The sequence below is a fragment of the Mesocricetus auratus genome, unplaced genomic scaffold, assembly GCF_017639785.1.
Source record: "Mesocricetus auratus isolate SY011 unplaced genomic scaffold, BCM_Maur_2.0 Super-Scaffold_100009, whole genome shotgun sequence".
Classification (NCBI taxonomy): domain Eukaryota; kingdom Metazoa; phylum Chordata; class Mammalia; order Rodentia; family Cricetidae; genus Mesocricetus; species Mesocricetus auratus.
In genome coordinates, this window is record NW_024429193.1 from 47,914,590 (window position 1) to 47,933,873 (window position 19,284).

General features: G+C 38.3%; 1 protein-coding gene and 1 long non-coding RNA gene across 4 annotated transcripts in view; one reads left to right on the top strand and one right to left on the bottom strand.

The window, feature by feature from the left end:
• Positions 1-19,284, top strand: part of Stxbp3 (syntaxin binding protein 3) — a 44,583-nt gene that overhangs the window by 9,179 nt on the left and 16,120 nt on the right. For both annotated transcript variants that reach the window (XM_040752030.1, XM_021230986.2), the window contains exons 2-9: positions 1,704-1,753; positions 2,245-2,326; positions 4,277-4,353; positions 6,766-6,844; positions 7,452-7,552; positions 10,715-10,869; positions 13,810-13,900; positions 17,127-17,251. In XM_040752030.1, the coding sequence (XP_040607964.1) occupies positions 1,704-1,753; positions 2,245-2,326; positions 4,277-4,353; positions 6,766-6,844; positions 7,452-7,552; positions 10,715-10,869; positions 13,810-13,900; positions 17,127-17,251 (760 nt within the window). The remainder of the gene's footprint in view (positions 1-1,703; positions 1,754-2,244; positions 2,327-4,276; positions 4,354-6,765; positions 6,845-7,451; positions 7,553-10,714; positions 10,870-13,809; positions 13,901-17,126; positions 17,252-19,284) is intronic.
• The window catches only part of LOC121142354, a 36,900-nt gene continuing 22,528 nt past the window's right edge, over positions 4,913-19,284 (bottom strand). For both annotated transcript variants that reach the window (XR_005879353.1, XR_005879354.1), the window contains exon 3: positions 4,913-5,606. This is a non-coding gene — a long non-coding RNA (uncharacterized LOC121142354). The remainder of the gene's footprint in view (positions 5,607-19,284) is intronic.

Consider the following 19,284-nt stretch of genomic DNA (forward strand, 5'->3'; position numbering starts at 1 on the left):
GTGTACAGGCCACAATTACATTATGGAATCTGGGGATCATGCTCAGATGGTCAGGCTTGCAGCACAAGCACTTTTACCCACTAAGCCATCTCGCCAGCCCCAGAACACAACTTTTGTGATGAGTATTAACTAACTCCTGTTCCTTGGAACAGGAAATAAGTTATTCTCACAGCAAGTAAGTTATTTTTCCTTCTTACTAACCAGTTCTCCAATTCTTCACATGCTGATGGGATATCCTGCAATTCAGTTCAATTCTGATACTACTTAGGGCCAACATTGGCAGGGTTAAGGATTCAGACCCTTAAGACTGCCTGCCCAGTTCAGATGACAATAGCAAGCAGCTTCCCATACTTCCCGGGCTTGGGGTACTCTGCCTTTCCTTTCAGATTCAGTAATTGGTGGCTTACAAACTGTAGTAAACTGCTTCCTGTTAAAGGGGTCTTTTGTTGTTGATTGTTTTTTGTTGTTTTTCTAAAGCATACGAATCGACAGTTGAAGTCTCTAGGTGGAGGTTCAGAGGGTTTGGGTCACAGGGCCTTCCATCCTGTGGAACTGGGTGTGTCGTCATTGCTACACATGGCTGCATTCAGTGACTCAGAAAGTGGGTGGGTTATGGAAGTTTCATTCTGTAGGCCTTACTGACGAAATCAATGGCCGCTGGTGATTGAACACAATCTCTAATCCCTGTTGCTTCCTTAGAAGTCATAGCTTGGTCCTTCTGGTAACCAGTGTCACCAGCATACCATACTGTTTCTATCACATAAGAAATTTCAAGGGTTTTTAAACTTATGCCGGGAACTAGAAACAAAGACCAGATTTTTTTTGAAAGATGTATATTTACTTTTAATTATGTATATACTTGAGTGGGTATGCATATGAAAGCATAGTTGTCTGTGGAGGCCAGAGGAGGACTCAAGTTACAGGTGGATGTGGTGCTGGGAGCTAAACTCTAGTCCTCTACAAGAGTAGTGTTTTCTCTTAACCACTGAACCATCTCTCAACACCCCCCCCTATATTTTTTATTATGCCACAGTAACACTTATTAATTAGATGGTTAGAATTGTCTTTAAAAAATGGTATCCAAAACTTGGCAAACTACCCAAAAGTATTCACTGAAGACTTATAAATTTAGAAATAGAAAATTTAAATAAATTAGAGTTAGGCATGCCTAAATTCCAAACATTTGGGAGGTAGAGGCAGGAGGGGACTTGTTCAAGGTCATCCTTGAAAGATGCCAGATGCCCTGAAACTGAAGGTGGTTATGAGCTGCTTGATGGGCACTCACAACCTGACGCAGGTCCTTTGCAAGAGCACTGCTGTTAACCACTGAATCGTCCCCAGCCCAGTGCACGTGTTTTCTTTAACAAGAGAGTAAATGAGATGAAAGCTGTTTATGCAAATTTGCCTGTCAGATGGAATTTAGCCATGAGCCAGTTAAGATTTAAGAAAGAAGGAAATCCTAAATCAGATAATAGTTTCAGAAATATCTTCTGGACATGTTCATACACTTAGGTTTTAGAGTATATTATAGTTTATAGGTTAGGTATTGAATATGGTTGTATTTTACTTAGAGCTTAATATGTAGTGTGTATGTGATTCCACATATTCCAAGTTGAAGTTTTTCTCAGCCAATTTGAACCTTTTACATAATCTTACATTTCTAAGCATTGCTTTAGATTACTAAACTTTTTTTTTCTTAACAGAGATAAAAACAGCAGTGTTCGATGACTGCAAGAAAGAAGGCGAATGGAAGGTAGAAGTTGTGTAATTTGCTCTTCTATGGGGGCTTCAGAATGTTGTACTCAGGGTGTTTCTGTAAGGTCATTGGCCTAGACTAGCACTTTCAGATGTTACTGTGCCTCTAAGCTGTGGTACCTTGGGCACGTCACCTAACATTTCCCTGTTTCCTTGTCTAGAGGATAGGAATCATAATACATCACACCATAGTTGCAAATGCTAAATGTTTGAACAGTGCTTTATAACAATCATTCTATAAACGACAATTACGTTTTTGGAAAATTTAATGTTAAATAGTAGCTATATCTAAAATGAACAAGCTCTGCTTCAAAATAGAAATATTTCTATTTCCTTACTTGTATGTAATATTTGCATGTATGTATAGTGAGAAAGTAAGCCACCAAATCATATAGCTGAAGAGGAATTACTAAAATCCTGTTTGTTAATTGTTTGGTAATTCTTGACAGTCAGCAGCTTATGCTCTTTCTTAATTTGCTTTGTTTTAAGATAATGCTGTTAGATGAGTTTACCACCAAGCTTCTATCATCGTGCTGCAAAATGACAGACCTTCTAGAAGAGGGGATAACTGGTAAGTGTTGCCACTGCTCACGAAAACTTTGGCATCTGAGTTTGAGTTTCAAGTGTGGAGGCTTCTTAGCTATGTGCCTTCAAGTATGTCATGTTTTCTTTTTTAGAGCTCTAGCCATACAGATTTGTCACTCAGTTGTGAGATGTCGAAGTAAATCCAGTATTCTCCAGAAATTGTAATCATATTATTATTTATGTTTTGATATTTATGAATAAAGTAATCTGTTACCTATTGCATATACTATTTGCATTTGCCATTATAATAGTATGCTTTTAAAAAGAAATACAATTTTTTATTTTAAAATTTTATCTCATTTTTATTGAGTGTGTGTATGTGTGTTGCACATGTGGAGGTCACAGGGCAACCTTTAAGAGTCAGTTCTGTCTGTCTTCTGTGGAGTCCTGGGGACTGAACTTAGGACATCAGACTTCGCAATAGGTGTCTTTACTTGCTGAGTCATCTCACTGACCCCAAGAGTTATTAACTAATCCATATAACTTGTTTAAATTCCTAGAGGCTGTTCAGATGGAAACTAGAGTGAGAACTATTTGATAAATGTGTGAGAATGCCATGGAATTGTAGGGGGCTTGATTCTTTTACTATATGTCCATTGTTGATAGTTGTTGGGGTGTGTGTGTGTGTATATGAGAGAGAGAGAGAGAGAGAGAGAGAGAGAGAGAGAGAGAGAGAGAGAGAGAGAGAGTCTTTGTCTTTGTTTTGGGAGTTACTTTGTTTTCAGACAGGGTCTTATGTAGTTCAGGGTATCCTTGAATTCTTGATATTCAAGGAAAAGATTGTATGACCAATAAGCCTAGAGCATTCAACAAGGCAAAACAAGTTCCTTACTTACATGCCATTATGTGAGTTCCCTAAGTAGAGGGAGTCCCTGGGTAGTTTTCCAAACTTACTTGACCACAGAAAAGACTCTGAGAATCATTTCATAGAGAACACTGCTGGGATGTTCTTGGTGTGTCTCACAGTCCCCTAGACTGTCTCTGTTTAGCCGGCCATTGTGTTTAGCTGTTATTTTCCAAGTTTCCAGTGAGCTTTCCCAGGGATCCCTCCATGGCACTCAGCATTGACTCCTCAGTGGTCAATTTCTGTTGTCATGCCAATTTGTCATTTGTGAAAATAATCAGTATTGTTTTGGTTTTGTAAGTAGAGGAGAGCGCTAAGCATGAGGATCCAGATTATTCTAGGCTACACAGCAAGTTTGAGGCAAGTCTAGGCTACATGAGGCCCCATCTCAAACCATAACTCACTCTTCCCCCACAAATAAATGAGAGAGAAAATGAAATAAAACCCCTTTAAAACTTGGAATTAGATAATTCCTGTCATGGTTTAAAACACTTTTTAAAATAAGGTAATGTCCACTTTTTAGCGATTAGAGAGGTTGCAGTTTTGTATGGCAGTGTCATAACATTCACACCACTCACTGAACGTAGTATACATATTTAGGATGGCTCTCAGGCTTTTCATTTGGAGGTGCTTTTGTGGGTAGGGAGAGTTGGTGGTTTGTTTTTTGTTTTTGTTTTTGATACAGGGTCTTAGGTAGCTTTTATGTTATTACAAAGTTTTCAAATAATACATGTAAATTGTGTAGACTTCTGGGCTGGTTTCATATTTGCTATTATAGTAGCATGCTTTTTAAAAATATATATGTGTGTGTATATATGTATATATATGCATATATATAATTATTTTTAAATTTTATCACATTGGTACCCACTTGTGAAAGCTCTGCTTTGTCGTCTTCCCATGCTTACACGATCCCACGTATAGTCTCAGAGAAGATGCTTCTTTTTTTTTTAGGATTTATTAATTTAGCAAATGAAAAGAAGCCAAATATATATAAATGTTTTGTTATTATTATAAATGGAAAATACAGTGGAATTTATTTAAAAATATTTTAAATGTTGGTTCTATCAAATGACTTTTGTTTGTTGTCAGTTATAGAGAATATTTATAAGAATCGTGAACCCGTCAGACAAATGAAAGCTCTTTATTTTATCTCTCCAACATCAAAAGTGAGTATTTCCAGTCTTGAGAGGGAGTTTTTGGGCTGGGGTATAGCTCAGTGGTAGAGTGTGTGCTTTCATATGTGCAAGACTCACCAAGCCTTCATCTTAAGATTTTCTTAATTAGTTTTTATTTTGTATGTATAGTAGTGTTTCTGCTTTTTTGTATGTGTACACATGTGTGCAGGTATGTGTGAAGGCCAGAAGAGGGAATTGGATCTCCTGTAACTGGAGTTATGGGCCATTGTGAGCTGCCCAATGTGGGTGCCTGGAAACTGAGCACTTGTAGCTATGCTTGTAACTGCTGAGCCATCTTTCTAGCCCCCTCAGCCCTTGATATTAAAACACACAAACAGTTGCTTCACTAAGTATTAAATAAGCCTTATTAGATTATTTCTACTAATTGCTTTATTTATGAAAAGTTTTTCTGTATTATGTTTTATTTGTACTCCTCCCAGTAAGAATGAATAAAGAAAGATTTCCTTTCTCCTATTATATATGAAAGCAGAATTAATGATTTAATGGTTACTTCAAAGATAGCATATTTAAGTTATTTTTTAATGTTCAGTGACAAAAAATACACAATTATATACTCAGTAAAGTAGCAGACAATTTAGAGAAGGCAGTACCTGATGTGACCCTCATACCACCCACATTCAACCCAGCATCTCTTCTCAGCTTGAAGCAGATGCTGCAGGCGAGTGAGGCCTTGGAGTCTTTGGGAGCACTGTGAAGATCCCCATTGTGAGATTTGCTTCCCTCTGGGCTGGGAGAATCTGAGACCAGCATCAGGGTTTCCAGATGAGAATCATAGACAGACTTAAGGAGGTCTGCTGGAGGAGATCTGAAGAGTTGAGGTGGAGGTCAGCTGGTGTCAGAAAGGCTTCCTTAGTGGTTTGTGTGCTTTGCTTTGGTGATTTGCCCATGGGAAGAAAAACTTCTTTGCCTTCCTGCTTCTGTGGAAGTGACTGTATTTAGGGTCATCCCTCAGTTGAGCCTGATTCTCATGTGATTGATAAAGAAAAGCTTCCAGCCACACACCTAAGGAGGTCCAGCTGCCAGAGAGAGGAAGTCCGGTGAACTGAAGAAAACATCCATCTAGGGAAAGGACTGCTTGAAGAGTTTGCTGTCCTGAACAGAAAAGTAGCAGAGCATGGAGAGACCCAGTAGCTCTGAAACACTTCCTGGAGCCCAGAGTGTGCCTGCTTGTTAAAACAGCTGATGAAAGGAAGGGTCACTCTCCAGAGATTTACATCAGTGGTCTGTAAGATTCGAACGGAATATCACCAAGTTATAAAGAAAAATTAATCATCAAAGACTTACAATAGATCTGTGTAGTGTTATAGAAATGTAGATTTGCAAGAGAAGAAGCATCAGATGGACAGGAGAGAGTATTAACTTGCTGTTTTCATTTTCCTATTCAAGTGATTATCTTTTTTTAAAAAAGAATGTAATGACATAAAATGGTAATTTCTTTGCAGAATTTGTGATTCACAAAGCTCCTGTTAAGCTATAATTTTCCCGGAGTAGATAAACTAGTCCAACAGTGGGAGCAGGGGCTGACGCTGATTCTTTTGCTGGCTTTTGGTACCCTACTCATACCAGGTTGCCTTGCCCAGTCTTAATACAAGGGGAGGTGCTTAGTCTTACTGCAACTTGCTACATCATGTTTTGTCGATATTCATGAGAGGCCTGCCCTTTTCTGAACGGAAATGAAGGAGGAGTGGATGCATGTGTGTTTTTGCCACTTATTTTCATGGTGCCTGCAGATCCAGAAAAGGGCATCCAATTTCCTGGCACTGGGGGTAAGGACAGTTGTGAGCTCCATGTGGGAGCCAAACCCAAGTCCTCTGCAAGAGCAGCAGGTGCTCTTAACTACTGAGTAGTCCCTCCAGCCCCTGACTTTCTTTCTTTTTAAAACTACCACATTAAGACATATACTGCCAACTGCATTGCCTGGTATTCTTCCTCCTTGAGGCATTTACCAGACTCTCAGTCTTTTATTGTAATGTCTTAGCAGTTTTAGTTCCTTACTTAATAACACATTTTTTGAAAAATTCTCCCGTGATAAGTCTTGGTGATTTCCTTTTCATATGATACTGCCAGTACCTTGGCTTCTTAACTCCTCGATCTGTTGTCGTCCCACAATCTTGTCATCTATTGTTTGTGTCCTACACTTCCTCATTGCCAATAATAGCATCTGTGTGTTTACATTACCTTCTCACTTGTTACCTTAGTCTGCTGCCTTAGTAACTATCACTGGCTGAAAAAATGGTTATCTTAAAAAAACAGTCTGTAAGGTAAACTTTATAGCTCGTAAGAGCCTATTTTATTGAAACAAATAAACTTGGTTACTTCAAAGATAGCATATTTAAGTTATTTTTTAATAAAATATGTGTTAATATCTCATTTCTTTTTAAGTCCGTAGATTGTTTCTTGCGAGACTTTGGAAGTAAATGTGAGAACAAATATAAGGCTGCATACATATACTTCACTGACTGTAAGTGCCTTTCTAAAGGTTATCTCATCATTTAGCATCCTGTTAATTTTAGGGTATCTGTTTTTTAGTTTACATGTATGAGTGTTTTGGAATCTTAATCAGAATCCCAGTTATCAGAAAGAAGTCTAGGGGAAGGAACCAAAGAAAACAGCGTTTTTATTTGGGATATTTTATGGGAGAAAAATGATCTATCATATTTTTCTCATTGTATACATTTACTTGGAAAGCAGGAGAGAAGAAAGAAGTCCTGAGACATTTATATTTTGTATTCTGTTACATGACTGTATTTCAATAAGAAGTCTGAAGCCAGGCAGTGGTGGCACTTGCCTTTAATCCCAGCAGAGGCAGGCAGATCTCTGTGAGTTCAAGACCAGCCTGCTCTACAGAGCAAGTTCCAGGACAGCCAGGGGTACAGAGAAAACCTGTCTGGAAAAACAACAACAAAAGATTTAGCCTGTTATTTCCCCCTCTGTTTCATGCCTTGTAGTGATTGTCTGCAGAGCAGTTTGCTTTATAAAATCCAGACACTATACATAAAAACATTATTGCATGTTGGATAATTTGTTCAAAAGGAATAAAGACTTATGGACTTGTGCTTTCCCCTCAGTTTGCCCTGACAGCCTCTTTAACAAGATTAAAGCATCTTGCTCCAAGTCAATAAGAAGATGTAAAGAAATAAACATTTCCTTTATTCCACATGAGTCTCAGGTACTGGCCATTTTTATTTTTTAATTTTTGCTCATAATGGATTTTCAGAATTATAATTCTAAAACATGATCTGAGGATGCTTTATGTATTTATTGGTAAATATGCCTAGTCTACAAATAAACATTCCCATAATAAATGGAGAAACATGAACAAAAATTGGATTACAACATTAATAATGAAAAGAGGGGTCCAGGCGGTGGTGGTACATGCCTTTAATCCCAGCATCTGGGAGACAGAGGCAGGCAGCTCCCTATGAGTTTGAGGCCAGCCTGGTCTACAGAGCAAGTTCCAGGACAGGCTCCAAAGCCTCACAGAGAAACCCTGTGTCAAGAAAAAAAAAAAAGAGAGAGAGAGAGAGAGAGGGAGAGAGAGAGAGAAAATAGGCTTCTAATCACGTATGATATATAAACAGTAGTGTAGTAAATGCTGTGGACATTTCCAGAACATTACTTCACAACAGATCATTTTTAACCCCAAAATTCCTACAGTTTCCTACAGTTTCTGTGTTTGCAGGAAGGAATTTTATATTTTATAGCACATGACCTAAGTTGATGGCTTATGGCAGAAGATGTCTATGTATATAAAAAAAATCTCTTGAGAAAGTTTACTACCAGTCTGTGAAATAGGATTAGTTAAGGTTCTCTTCATGTATTGTTTTTCTAAATTTTCTCCCCTAATTTACTTCCTTGATATACATCTTATGAGAATTTACTTACAAAAATTATTTTGAGATAGTATCTGATTATACCTAATAAGTACTAGATTACAAATGTCCAATGGCGCCTGTCTTTACCTAATAAGTTTAATTGATCTGGAAAAATTGTGAAAACAAAAACATATTGGAAATACATGAGACATACTGCTGGGAGCAGAGGCTTATCTGAGCATGTAATCATAGCATTATTTCAGGGCAGGGTGTGATAGAGTATACCTAAAATATCAGCACTGGGGAGGTAAAGGCAGTAGGATCACAAATACAAGGCCAGCCTGGTCCACAGAGTGAGACTATTCCAACTAGAGATTGCTAGATTCAAGGCAGTCTTCTGTGAAATGATGAGAACAATAGTTGGTCTATTTTCATTTGAGAACTATAAAAGAGATACAAAGTATTCAAAAGTTATATCAGTTAGGATTAGGTTCACCTGAGTAAAGCAGGAAAACCGAAACTTTCAGTGGCCTGAACAGTGAAAATGTACTTCTTTCTGTTATAAAAAGTCTTTATAAACCTTTCACAGTAGCTCTACAGAATTGTGGGAAGCCTCTTCCCTTAGGCATGCCTTTCATGAGCCAGATATAGCTGTACTTGCCAGTGAACTGGAGTCATTACTATAAAGTAAGGGAGGACACATGTTACAGTCAGCCACTAATGGAGTGTTTCCTAGGAGATCGGGGGAACATTTGGAAAATGAGCAGAATTTTGCATGGTAGCAATCAAGAGGCACATTCTAGGGTCAAGAATACCCTGAATGCAAAGATATAGAAGCAGAACAATGTGGGAGCACCAGGAATGTGGGTCACAGGAGTGCTGGTATAATAGATAAGTCCACTGAGACTGTTCAGGAGGTGCCAGCTCTCTCAAGATAATAGCTGTGGGCAAGCTGGTGCAGAAAATTTTGGACTGATCCTCAGGTCTTGGAAGCCACTGTGAAGTCATTGTAATTGACTGGGTTTTTAATTTTACATCTTCTATATTCTGGAACCTAAGCTGAAGAAGACAATAGAGAGATAATCAGGAAAAGAAAAAATGTCAGAGCCAAACAATTGTTTTTTGTTGCTCTTGACAGGTTTTTTTTGTTGTGGGCATTTGTTTGGTTTTAGTAGGTGTTGGAGATCAAATCCAGGGTCTTGAGCATACCAGACAAGCAGTCTACCACTGAGCTATTACCCTCCCTGCCCCATCATACCCATGTACACATGTGTGGGACATGTTCATGTGCACACACACACACACACACACACACACACGCGCGCGCGCTCGCACACACAAAGTTCTTGCATGATACATGTCTTTTCTATTAACATTCCATAGCCAAGACATCAGTAGTAGGAAATATGTTCCCATAGGGCATGGTCCTTGATCCCCTAATGTGACTCCCCAACCATAAAATTACTTTCATTGCTACATAAGTGTAATTTTGCTACTGTTATGAATCATAATGATCTGTTTTTTCCAGTGACCTTAGGTGACCCCTGAGAAAGGGTCGTTTGACCCCCAAAGGGGTCACTACCCACAGGTTGGAAGCTGCTGCCTTAAAGAGAAGTCTTTTAGGTATAAGATAGTAACATTTCTAACAAGTAACATTACCCGTTGCAGTGGAACAGTGTACTATGAGGTGACAGTTGATATGCAGAGTGCTTGTTGGTTGGTGCATACACAGCAGTTGAGCCTTTGAGAGAAGAGACCCTGGTTGGCACAGGTCTATGGTCAGGCTGCTGCTATTAGTAGTTGGTTATGTTCAGAAAGTAAATGACTTTGAGTGAAAGGAATAGCGAGGGAACTTATTCATAGCTTGTTATATAACCTATATTTGTTACTTATTGATTTCTCCACTATTTTTGAAGATCTCAAACTTAGTTTACCAGGGAGGTCTCAACTTCAGCCTGTCTATAACAATAGGCTGCTAGCCCAGTTCTTTGTTGTTAGCTGAGTGAGTAGATGTATCTGTGAGATTTCATTGCATTTATGTTAAGTCCTTTGCCTTTCACAGTGACTTGTGGGTGGGGAAGAAAGTCTTTAAGGATATGATTCTAAGCTAAACAATTAAAAGAGATGTATTTATCAGCCTTGGGAAGCTTTTGGGTTATTCTGTACTAGGTTAAGATTTTTAAATTTTCTTTCTGCCAGGCATGGTATATTTTCATTTTGATACTTCCTGCTTCAAATTCTTTTCTCTGTTGCACAGGTTGTAAAACGCAGCCAGTATAGTCTGTACTTGAAACAAGAATTGAAAGAGTGAGGCAGAGAAACGGGAGAAGACTGAGACAAGAGGAGAAGGGTGAAAGATGAGGGAGTGAGATCTGAGCTACATAAAGACAACTGTGTCTGGAGACAGCCTGCAAGCATGTGTCCTCCAGTGTCTCAACCACAGCTGTATTTCTCCTGATACCTTTTTAGAATCAAGTCTCTAGATTGACAGTCTAACTTTTTCTGACCTAACTTAGGTTTATACTCTTGATGTACCAGACGCGTTCTATTACTGTTACAGTCCGGACCCGAGTAATGCCAGCAGCAAGGAAGCAGTCATGGAAGCGATGGCTGAACAGATAGTGACAGTGTGTGCCACTCTGGACGAGAACCCTGGAGTGAGGTATAAGAGGTAAGGCGCAGCAGGGTGCATAGTGTTCATTTATGGTAAGGCCTAAAGCACTGTAGCACTCTTTGGTATCACTTTGCAGAGTACAGGTCCCTTGTAAAGCTGCCAGGCTCTGCATAAAGAAGATCGGGAGTTTCGCTTCAGATCGCAGAGTAACTAATAGCCTCTGTTACTGAATTTCACAACTTAAATTTGGTTTCATTTATTTATAGAAAGTTTTGTTTGTTTTGTCACTTTAAGGAATGCTTTGAGGGCTGTCCTACTGGCTGTAATCTTGACACTTAATGATTTATCATTACGTTTCCACCAAATTTAAATGGCTATATTATCTGAACACTTGTTATAGTATCTAAGGCATTTCTAGTATTTGACTCCAGTGGGCATTTTAATTAAACTTTAGAATTTTTTTAAAGAGGTAAAGTTCAACTTTTATACTGTATACCTTTATTTACTGGTTTCTTTATGAAAACAAAGTTTACTGTAAAGTGCATTCATTTTATGTATCAGGTTTGTTATTTCATTCCAATATGAACAGTAGTCACTTGACCTTCCTGTGAAAAACAGCATCCACAGTATCCCACAGGCCCCCTGATTGGTCCTGGTCACCTCCCCTTTCCCTCCCAGAACAAACTGCTGCTCACCTTTGACATGCGGCTTACTTTTGCCTGTGTTTAACCTGGTCTTAGAATTTATAATTATAAAATGGGAATGATGATAATAGCTTTCTCACAGGGCTGTTAGCATGAAAGGAGTTCACCTGTAAATTACTAAGAAAGGCCAGGCAGTGGTGGCACACGCCTTTAATCCTAGCACTCGGGAGGCAGAGGCAGGTGGATCTCTGTGAGTTCGAGACCAGCCTGGTTTACAAGCGCTAGTTCCAGGACAGGCTCCAAAGCCACAGAGAAACCCTGTCTCAAAAAACAAAACAAAACAAAAAAAAAGGCAAAAAAGAAATTCCTAAGAAAGTTGGTGACTACACTCTACTGCTACATGTAGTGAGTGTATTGTTGACTTTTCCTTGAGCAGGTTCTTTATCTGAATATTGACATTTATCCAGTTGATTGGTGAGGCATCATTGCAAATTTATGTATTACTGTGCGCTTCATCACTCTTAATGTAGGCATTTTAAAGTCCCCTGTTGGGAGCTGGCAAGATGGCTCAGCAGGTAAAGGAGCTTGCTCCAAGGGCCTGTTACTCTGAGGACCTACATGGTGGAAGAAGAGAATCAATTGTTGCGAGCTGTCCTCTAACCTCTGTACCTGCACTGCTCCATGCTAGTGTCCACAAACAAACAAATGTAAAAACAGTAAAAAAAATCTACCGTTAATTATTAAAGCAGCATAATAAATCTCTAACTCAGACATCATCAAACAAGCTTTTTACCTTGGGAATTAGAAAACTTGTGAATAATATGCTAATTATAATCTGGGCGTAGTAGAGCTGAGCTAAGTGGTTTGCCTCTTGCTAGAGCTTAGTGTCTTCTAAGCTCATACCATTGATGGTTGGTTATGCTCAGAAAAGTAAGTACAAACCGCTTTATAATCTAAACAGTTTATGTACAGACATGCTTTGATTTACTAAAAAGTGAAATAATAGCCATTGCTTTAAAAATCCTGGGGCTGGGAGATGGTTCCATTGGTTAAATACTTGCTGTGCAAGCATGAGGATGTGAGTTAGGGTCCCCAGCAGTCACACAGAAGCTGGCTGTAGTGGTGTCTCCACGCCAGCCCTCAGAGAGTGGCCAGCCAGTCTAGCTGAAAGGGTGAACTCCAGGTTCAGTGAGAGACCCTGTCCCCCAGAAGTAAGGTAAAGGGTGACAGGAAAGCCCCAGTGCTAACCCCTGGCCTCCACAGACACACACAGATGAACTCACCCATACAACACACATACCACACCATCATAAATGCATAAATTCTACCTGTTTTTTCACAGAATGCTTCTTTATGCTGTATAAACTTTTAAGTTAAATTCTAAATAAAATTATTTTTTTCAGAAAAAAATATAAAAATTACTCTTTGTAAGTGTGCCTTAATTTTTAAAATATAAAGCAAAAAGATTCTTAAAAACTTTAAAAGCCTCATTTTCCAGGTTAATGTGCTAGTTGAAGAGCATTTTCCAACATTTTTCTTGTAGGTTTAAAAAATATACCAATACCACTGATCATGAAATTACAATTTAAAGTATGATGGTACTATTTTTATTTTATTATTAAATATTTATTTACTTTTATATATGTGTATGTGTTTGTGCCTGCATGAATTTATGTACACCAAATGTATGCAGTGGCCAGAAGAGGAACTAGAGTTCCAGGCAGTTAACTGCCTGTTTTAGGTTCTAGGGACAAAACTCAGGTCCCCTGCAAGAACAGTGAGCTCTTTAAAACACTGAGCCCCATCTCTACCCAGTGCTGCCATTTTATAAGACAGTGTCCTCAGTAGCTATATTGAAAAATTGAGTAAAAGAGAGTATTGAAGGAAATACCACACATTTGGAAAGCAAAGTTGAGAATGCATGTACCTCTGGCCAAGATTCATACCTTCATATGCAGTGTACCTAGAGAAATGCACCAAGCATATTTGTTTCCATGTTGCTTATAATTGTATGAAATTCTACTTTCAGTGGAATGAATATATAGAATCCAGTGTAGTAATGGAGGGAGGGTATATGGGAATGACAATTTTACATGAATATTTTATTCTTTCATATTAAAATATCTGAAGCACATACTGAAGCTATGACAATTATGTGATACGTTTGAAGTTTTCCATATTTGTAAATTTTTGCATTTTATAAGCATTAAGTGATATCTGAAGTCTTCCATATTTGTAAAGTTTTGTGTGTTATAAACATAAAGTTGCAAAATCTTATTTTAGAATTTAACTTTATAATATTGCAAAGTGTGTCCTGAAAGATAATTGTTAAAACATTTTTTTCCATTTCTAGTAAACCTCTAGATAATGCCAGTAAGCTTGCACAACTGGTTGAAAAAAAACTTGAAGACTATTACAAAATGGATGAAAAGGGCCTAATAAAGGTAATTTATAAACAGCAAATGATGACTACATAAAATCTGTGTATCTTTTATAAATCAAAGCAGCCTGTGTCTGTTCCTTTCTTAGTATTGATTTGGGGATCGTGGAGATGGGTCTTCAGTTGTGATCTGAGAGTCCTTATGCGGAACCTTAGAGTAGATAGTGCGGTTCAGCAGTGCGGTCAGGGGGAGGCTGGAGGCTTTGAAGTCATAGTGGGGCCACAGTTTGGCTCTGCCATTTAATGAATAATGTTAAGTGAGGCATCTTCTTTGAACTAAATTTTTGTCTCTATAAAGTGGAAATAATAATGCCTACTTTTAAGCTAATGAAAGGATTAAATGAGTTAATGTGTATGAAATCTTCAGAATAATGCCTTCCACTGAGTTTATAAATTTAATAAATGCTGGGATTCCCACTATTACTAGCTATGTAGCCTTGAGTTGTTTCTCATCTTGGAAAATAATGAGATAATGTGTGCCTTGCTTGGTAAGTATGAGAATAAGGTGAGGTAACATCTAAGGATTTTGTACATGGAAGAGTAACAAATAGCAATCTTTGTTATTGTCTTCTAAAAATAATGTAATGTAATCAAAGGCCGAGGTTGGGACGTGGGGAATGCCAGCATGAAGGTGTGACTAGAGTAGGAAGAGCCCGAGGCAGGAGATAGATGGACAAGTGGTGTCAGCCTGAGGAGCTGCGTCACAATAGCTAGAGCATAAAGACAGGGCTGTCCTAGTTCAGAAGAGGAGGTGGCCAAGGAAACACTGATTGACAGCACTGTGCAGCAAGTGGCTTGAGAGGAATACACGAATATAATGGCAACACAGTCAGGGGCTCGTCTTACTCTAAACCAGTCTTAGAAGGCGTTCTACAGGAAGAGGCCCTGAGCTTCACAAATGACTATAGCTTAATAGATGATAATAATAATATTGCAAGAGTAACAGGGTTCTTTGTGTAGAGACATAAAAAGGTAAAATTCAGTCAGTGTTAAACAACATGAATCAAGTTGTCAACTTAGAAGTTATGCTAGCTACTTGAAAAGTTAGTGACTTTTGACTTAGAGGTCTAGTGAAAGCCATTATTCTGTTATAAAGGTTAGAGTGGCTTGATAAACGTAGGAGGTAGTGAATAAAAATATTTGTTAAATCAAGAAATGATAGTAAATCCCTCTTTAGTCCTGTACAGCTTCAGTAAAAAAGGATAAAAATGCTCTTCCTCTCTCTCCCCCTCCCTCCTGTTTATTCTCTCTCCTGGGAAATTACACGTCCTTCAGATCCCTGATACTGTTCTTTATCCAAGTGCCTGCTGAAGGCTTACCTTTTTTCAGAGCCTTTCCTGACTCTTCAAGCCAAGTGATACCATGCTCTTTCATATCCCCTGGCTTTTCTGTAAGCCTAGGACTGCCTTTTCATTTGTGTGTTTCTGCAGACTCTGAGCTCACGTGTATTGTGTTTCATGGTAATGTGCTTAACCTTCACAACAGTCTCACTAGGGAGAGCGTCTGTCATTTTTTGTAATTTTTACCAAGCGAATACTAACGTAAGAAAGGTTGAGAAACTTAGCCAAAGTCATACAACAAGAAACAAGAAACCCACCACAGCTGAACTCAAACCCATATTTGATTCCAAAGTATTCTCTTTATCACTGTACCTTACTGCTCCACCCTTATTAGAAGATGCATTTTAAAAGTCTAGCTTACGTGGTTTACCCTGTCTACTATGTGTAAATACATAGGAAAAGTTGTAGTTAGTTACCTCTTACTTCTTTGACTAAGAAACTAAAGAGTTAGCTACTTTTAAGAATGATGTATGAACCAGGATTGGTACCACAGGCCTGTAATCCTAGGCTGAGGAAGGAAGACCACAAGTTCAGGGCCTTCCTGTGGTATAAAGTGAGCTCAAGGTAGCCTATCTCAAAATCAAAAGTGAATAATAGCTTAGTGGTAGAACATCTGCCTAGCATGAAACCCGGGTTTGATTCTGACTATCACCACCCCCTTCATCCCCTGAAAAAGAATTGGAGAAGATCCAAACAGTAGTAGTAGAATTTCCAAACACTGCTACTCACCTACTGTTTAATAGTTGTTGGTGTTTTGAATTAATGTTAACAGGGTTTTTGTTATGATTTATAATCTTAGGTGTCATTAATATAATTTCTACTTTTTGTTTTGTCTTGTTTTTTCAAGACAGGGTTTCTCTGTGTAGTTCGCTGTCCTGGAACTTACGCTGTAGACTAGTCTGGCCTTGAACTCAGAGATTCTCCTGCCTCTACCTCTCGAGTCTGGGATTAAAGGTAGTACCTGCCTTTAATCCAATATAATCTCTACTCTTTTTTTTTCTACTCTTTTTTTTTGGAGGTGGGGGTTGATACTGGGTTTCTCTGTGGCTTTGGAGGCTGTCCTGGAACTAGCTATTAAGACCACATTGGTCTCCAACTCACAGAGATCCACCTGCCTCTGCCTCCTGAGTGCTGGGATTAAAGGTGTGCGCCACCACCGCCCGGTTTATAATCTCTACTCTTAAAATAGCATAATAGTTGAAAGTACAGGCATTGGAGTAGAGCTGACTTAATGCTAAGCTTTAGTGGCCTCTTTGTCATGTGGATATGTTGTCTGTTTAAAGGTGTACCATAAGAACTCTCAGACAGTACCTCTGAAATAAAATGTGTCTTTCTTGACTAGCAAATGCCTGACACAAAGAACTCAAGTAGTAGCTTCTATTCATGATTTATGTTAGCTTTATTATTTGTGGAACTGAATGGACAAGAAGATAACTTTGGCCAGGCATAGTAGTAGTCTGTATCTGTAGGCCCACACCTGGGAAACTGAGGAAGGATAGTGAGTCCAAAGACAGCCTGGGTTAGTGTTAGCTACATAGTGTGATCCTGTCCTAGAAAAAGAAAAAGAGAAAGACTATTTAGGGAAAGCTAGATGTTACTTTTTCAAAGAAAATTAGGGAAAATTATATTGATGTATATAGCCTCTTAATTTAATTATGAAAATGTTAGTTGTGTAGTCTTATTTTTCCCTATTATGCCACTCATGTTTTTGTTTGTTTTAATATCACATTTTAAGGCAGTTAGCCATTTGTTTTGTTTTGTGTGTTTTTGTCGAGGGAAAGAAATTTGCTTTTATTACACATTAAAATTATTATTAAAAATTTTAAATATTAAAAATGTGCACATAAAGATACTGAAATTTCTTAAGAAAATTTTATCTTGTTATTCTAGGGTAAAACTCATTCCCAGCTCTTAATAATTGACCGTGGCTTTGATCCTGTGTCCACTGTCCTGCATGAACTGACCTTTCAGGCAATGGCATATGATCTACTACCAATTGAGAATGATACATACAAGCAAGTATACGTTGAAGGGCTTATAAAGGGCTTGTAGACAGACTGTCTGATGACTTGCAATGGCAGCAGAAATCTGAAAGACTGTAGTCTGTTTACTCAGAGATCCTCTCTCTCTCTCTCTCTCTCTCTGTACTCTGACGAAGTGTTCACTTTGTAAGCTAATGGGCAGCTTGCTTCAGAGCTTTTAAGTGGATTTGCCTCCTTTACTATTCTTCAATAGAGGTACATTAAAACAAATTGAATTAGAACTTTCCACTAACATTCAGAGTAAATGTCAGGCCCATTGTTACATTTCTTTTCTTTTTTTAATTTATTTTTATTTTATGTGCATTGATGTTTTACCTACGTGTATGTCTGTGCAAGGGTGTGGGATCCCCTGTATCTGGAGTAACAGACAGTTGTGAGCTACCATGTGGGTCCTGGGAATTGAATCCAGGTCCTCTGGGAGAGCATCCAGTGCTTCTAACCACTGAGCTGTCTCTCCAGTACCCCATTATTATATTTCATATATATTATATCCAAAATGATTAGGCTGTGTTTATTCTAAATCGTATACTCAAAGGTGTCTTGTCAATGTAATTTATTTTAAAAGACACCAAAACCACAGTACAGCAGCTACTAAGAATAGGCACAACTTTACGATTTTCTTGGTTATTGATGTAATCTTTAAGGACATTGCTTTTGGAGTAAGGACAAGTAAGTGGAGTGAGATGGCATTTCTTAAGAAGCCATTTTACTTGTCATCACTTGATTTACACATCTACCCGCACACTCACGGTGCTTTCAGACATCATGATCTCTAAATCCAAGTAGTCATTTTTCAGCCAACTTCAGCTATTTGAACCCAGGCATACTGCACAAGCCTGTAGTTCCAGCATTTGGAAACATTTAGCAGAATCATGAATTTGATGTCAGCCCGGGCTACATGGCAGGATTCAAGCCAGACAGATTTACAATAGTAAAAATGAGTATTAGTTTTTTGAAATTTTGTTTATATTAATTTAGTAGAGCTGGGTACTTAATTCCAACTGCTTGGAAGGCTTGGGGAGGCTTAGGCAGGAAGATCACAAGTTCAAGGCCAGCCTGGGCAATTAAGTAAGACCCTAACTCAAACAATAATTTAAATTTAAATAAATAAATAAAAAGAGGGGATAGCTGTAGAGCATTTGCCTTGCATGTGTGAGGATCTACATTAAATCCATTGTGCCACAAAAATAACCTAATTAACTAATTAGAACAGTAGTTTATTAAATATACGCAACTATTAATAATTATGATACTTTGCAGTTTTTCTTAAATTGTGTTTATAGTTGCATTCCAGTTAAATCCTGATTTATTTTATTTTATGTTTAAAGACTTATTTATTTTATGTATATGAGTACTCTATCTGCATGTACACCTTTATGCCAGAAGAGGACATCAGATCCCACTATAGATGGTTGTGAGCCACCATGTGGTTGCTGGGAATTGAATTCAGGACCTCTGGAAGAGCAGCCAGTACTCTTAACCTTTGAGCCATCTCTCCAGCCTCAGTTTTTTTTAAAATTTTAGATCTTCTGTATTGTTTGTATCTATGTTAGCCAGGAAATCGATAGAGCTATTTTTCTATTGTAAAAATTGTTTTCAGCAGTTTGTTTGGAATTTTCAGAAGCATTATCTACACTCCTGTTACCCTATAGGTCTCCAAGCTGCATTGTTCAGTAGGTTTTGAAAAGAATCTGGTATCAGACAATGGAGAATTTGGTTCTAGACTTGCCCTAAATTTTAGATAGTACTCTCTAGGTTTGCTGGCAAATAAAGATTTAATTGCTTGAGAGTAACGAAGATAGTTAATTTTTAAAAAGACAGCCATCCCTTCATTCACCGAGTCACCAAACTTCAGAGAGAAGACTGATGTGGGAATATAAATTCCCTGTGTTCCTTCTGTCTACATAGGATACAACTTCTTACTAAAAATAGTATAGTGGTATTTTGCTCTGTGTGTGTGTGTGTGCGCGCGCGCGCGCGCGCGCGTGCACTCGTGCATGCACATG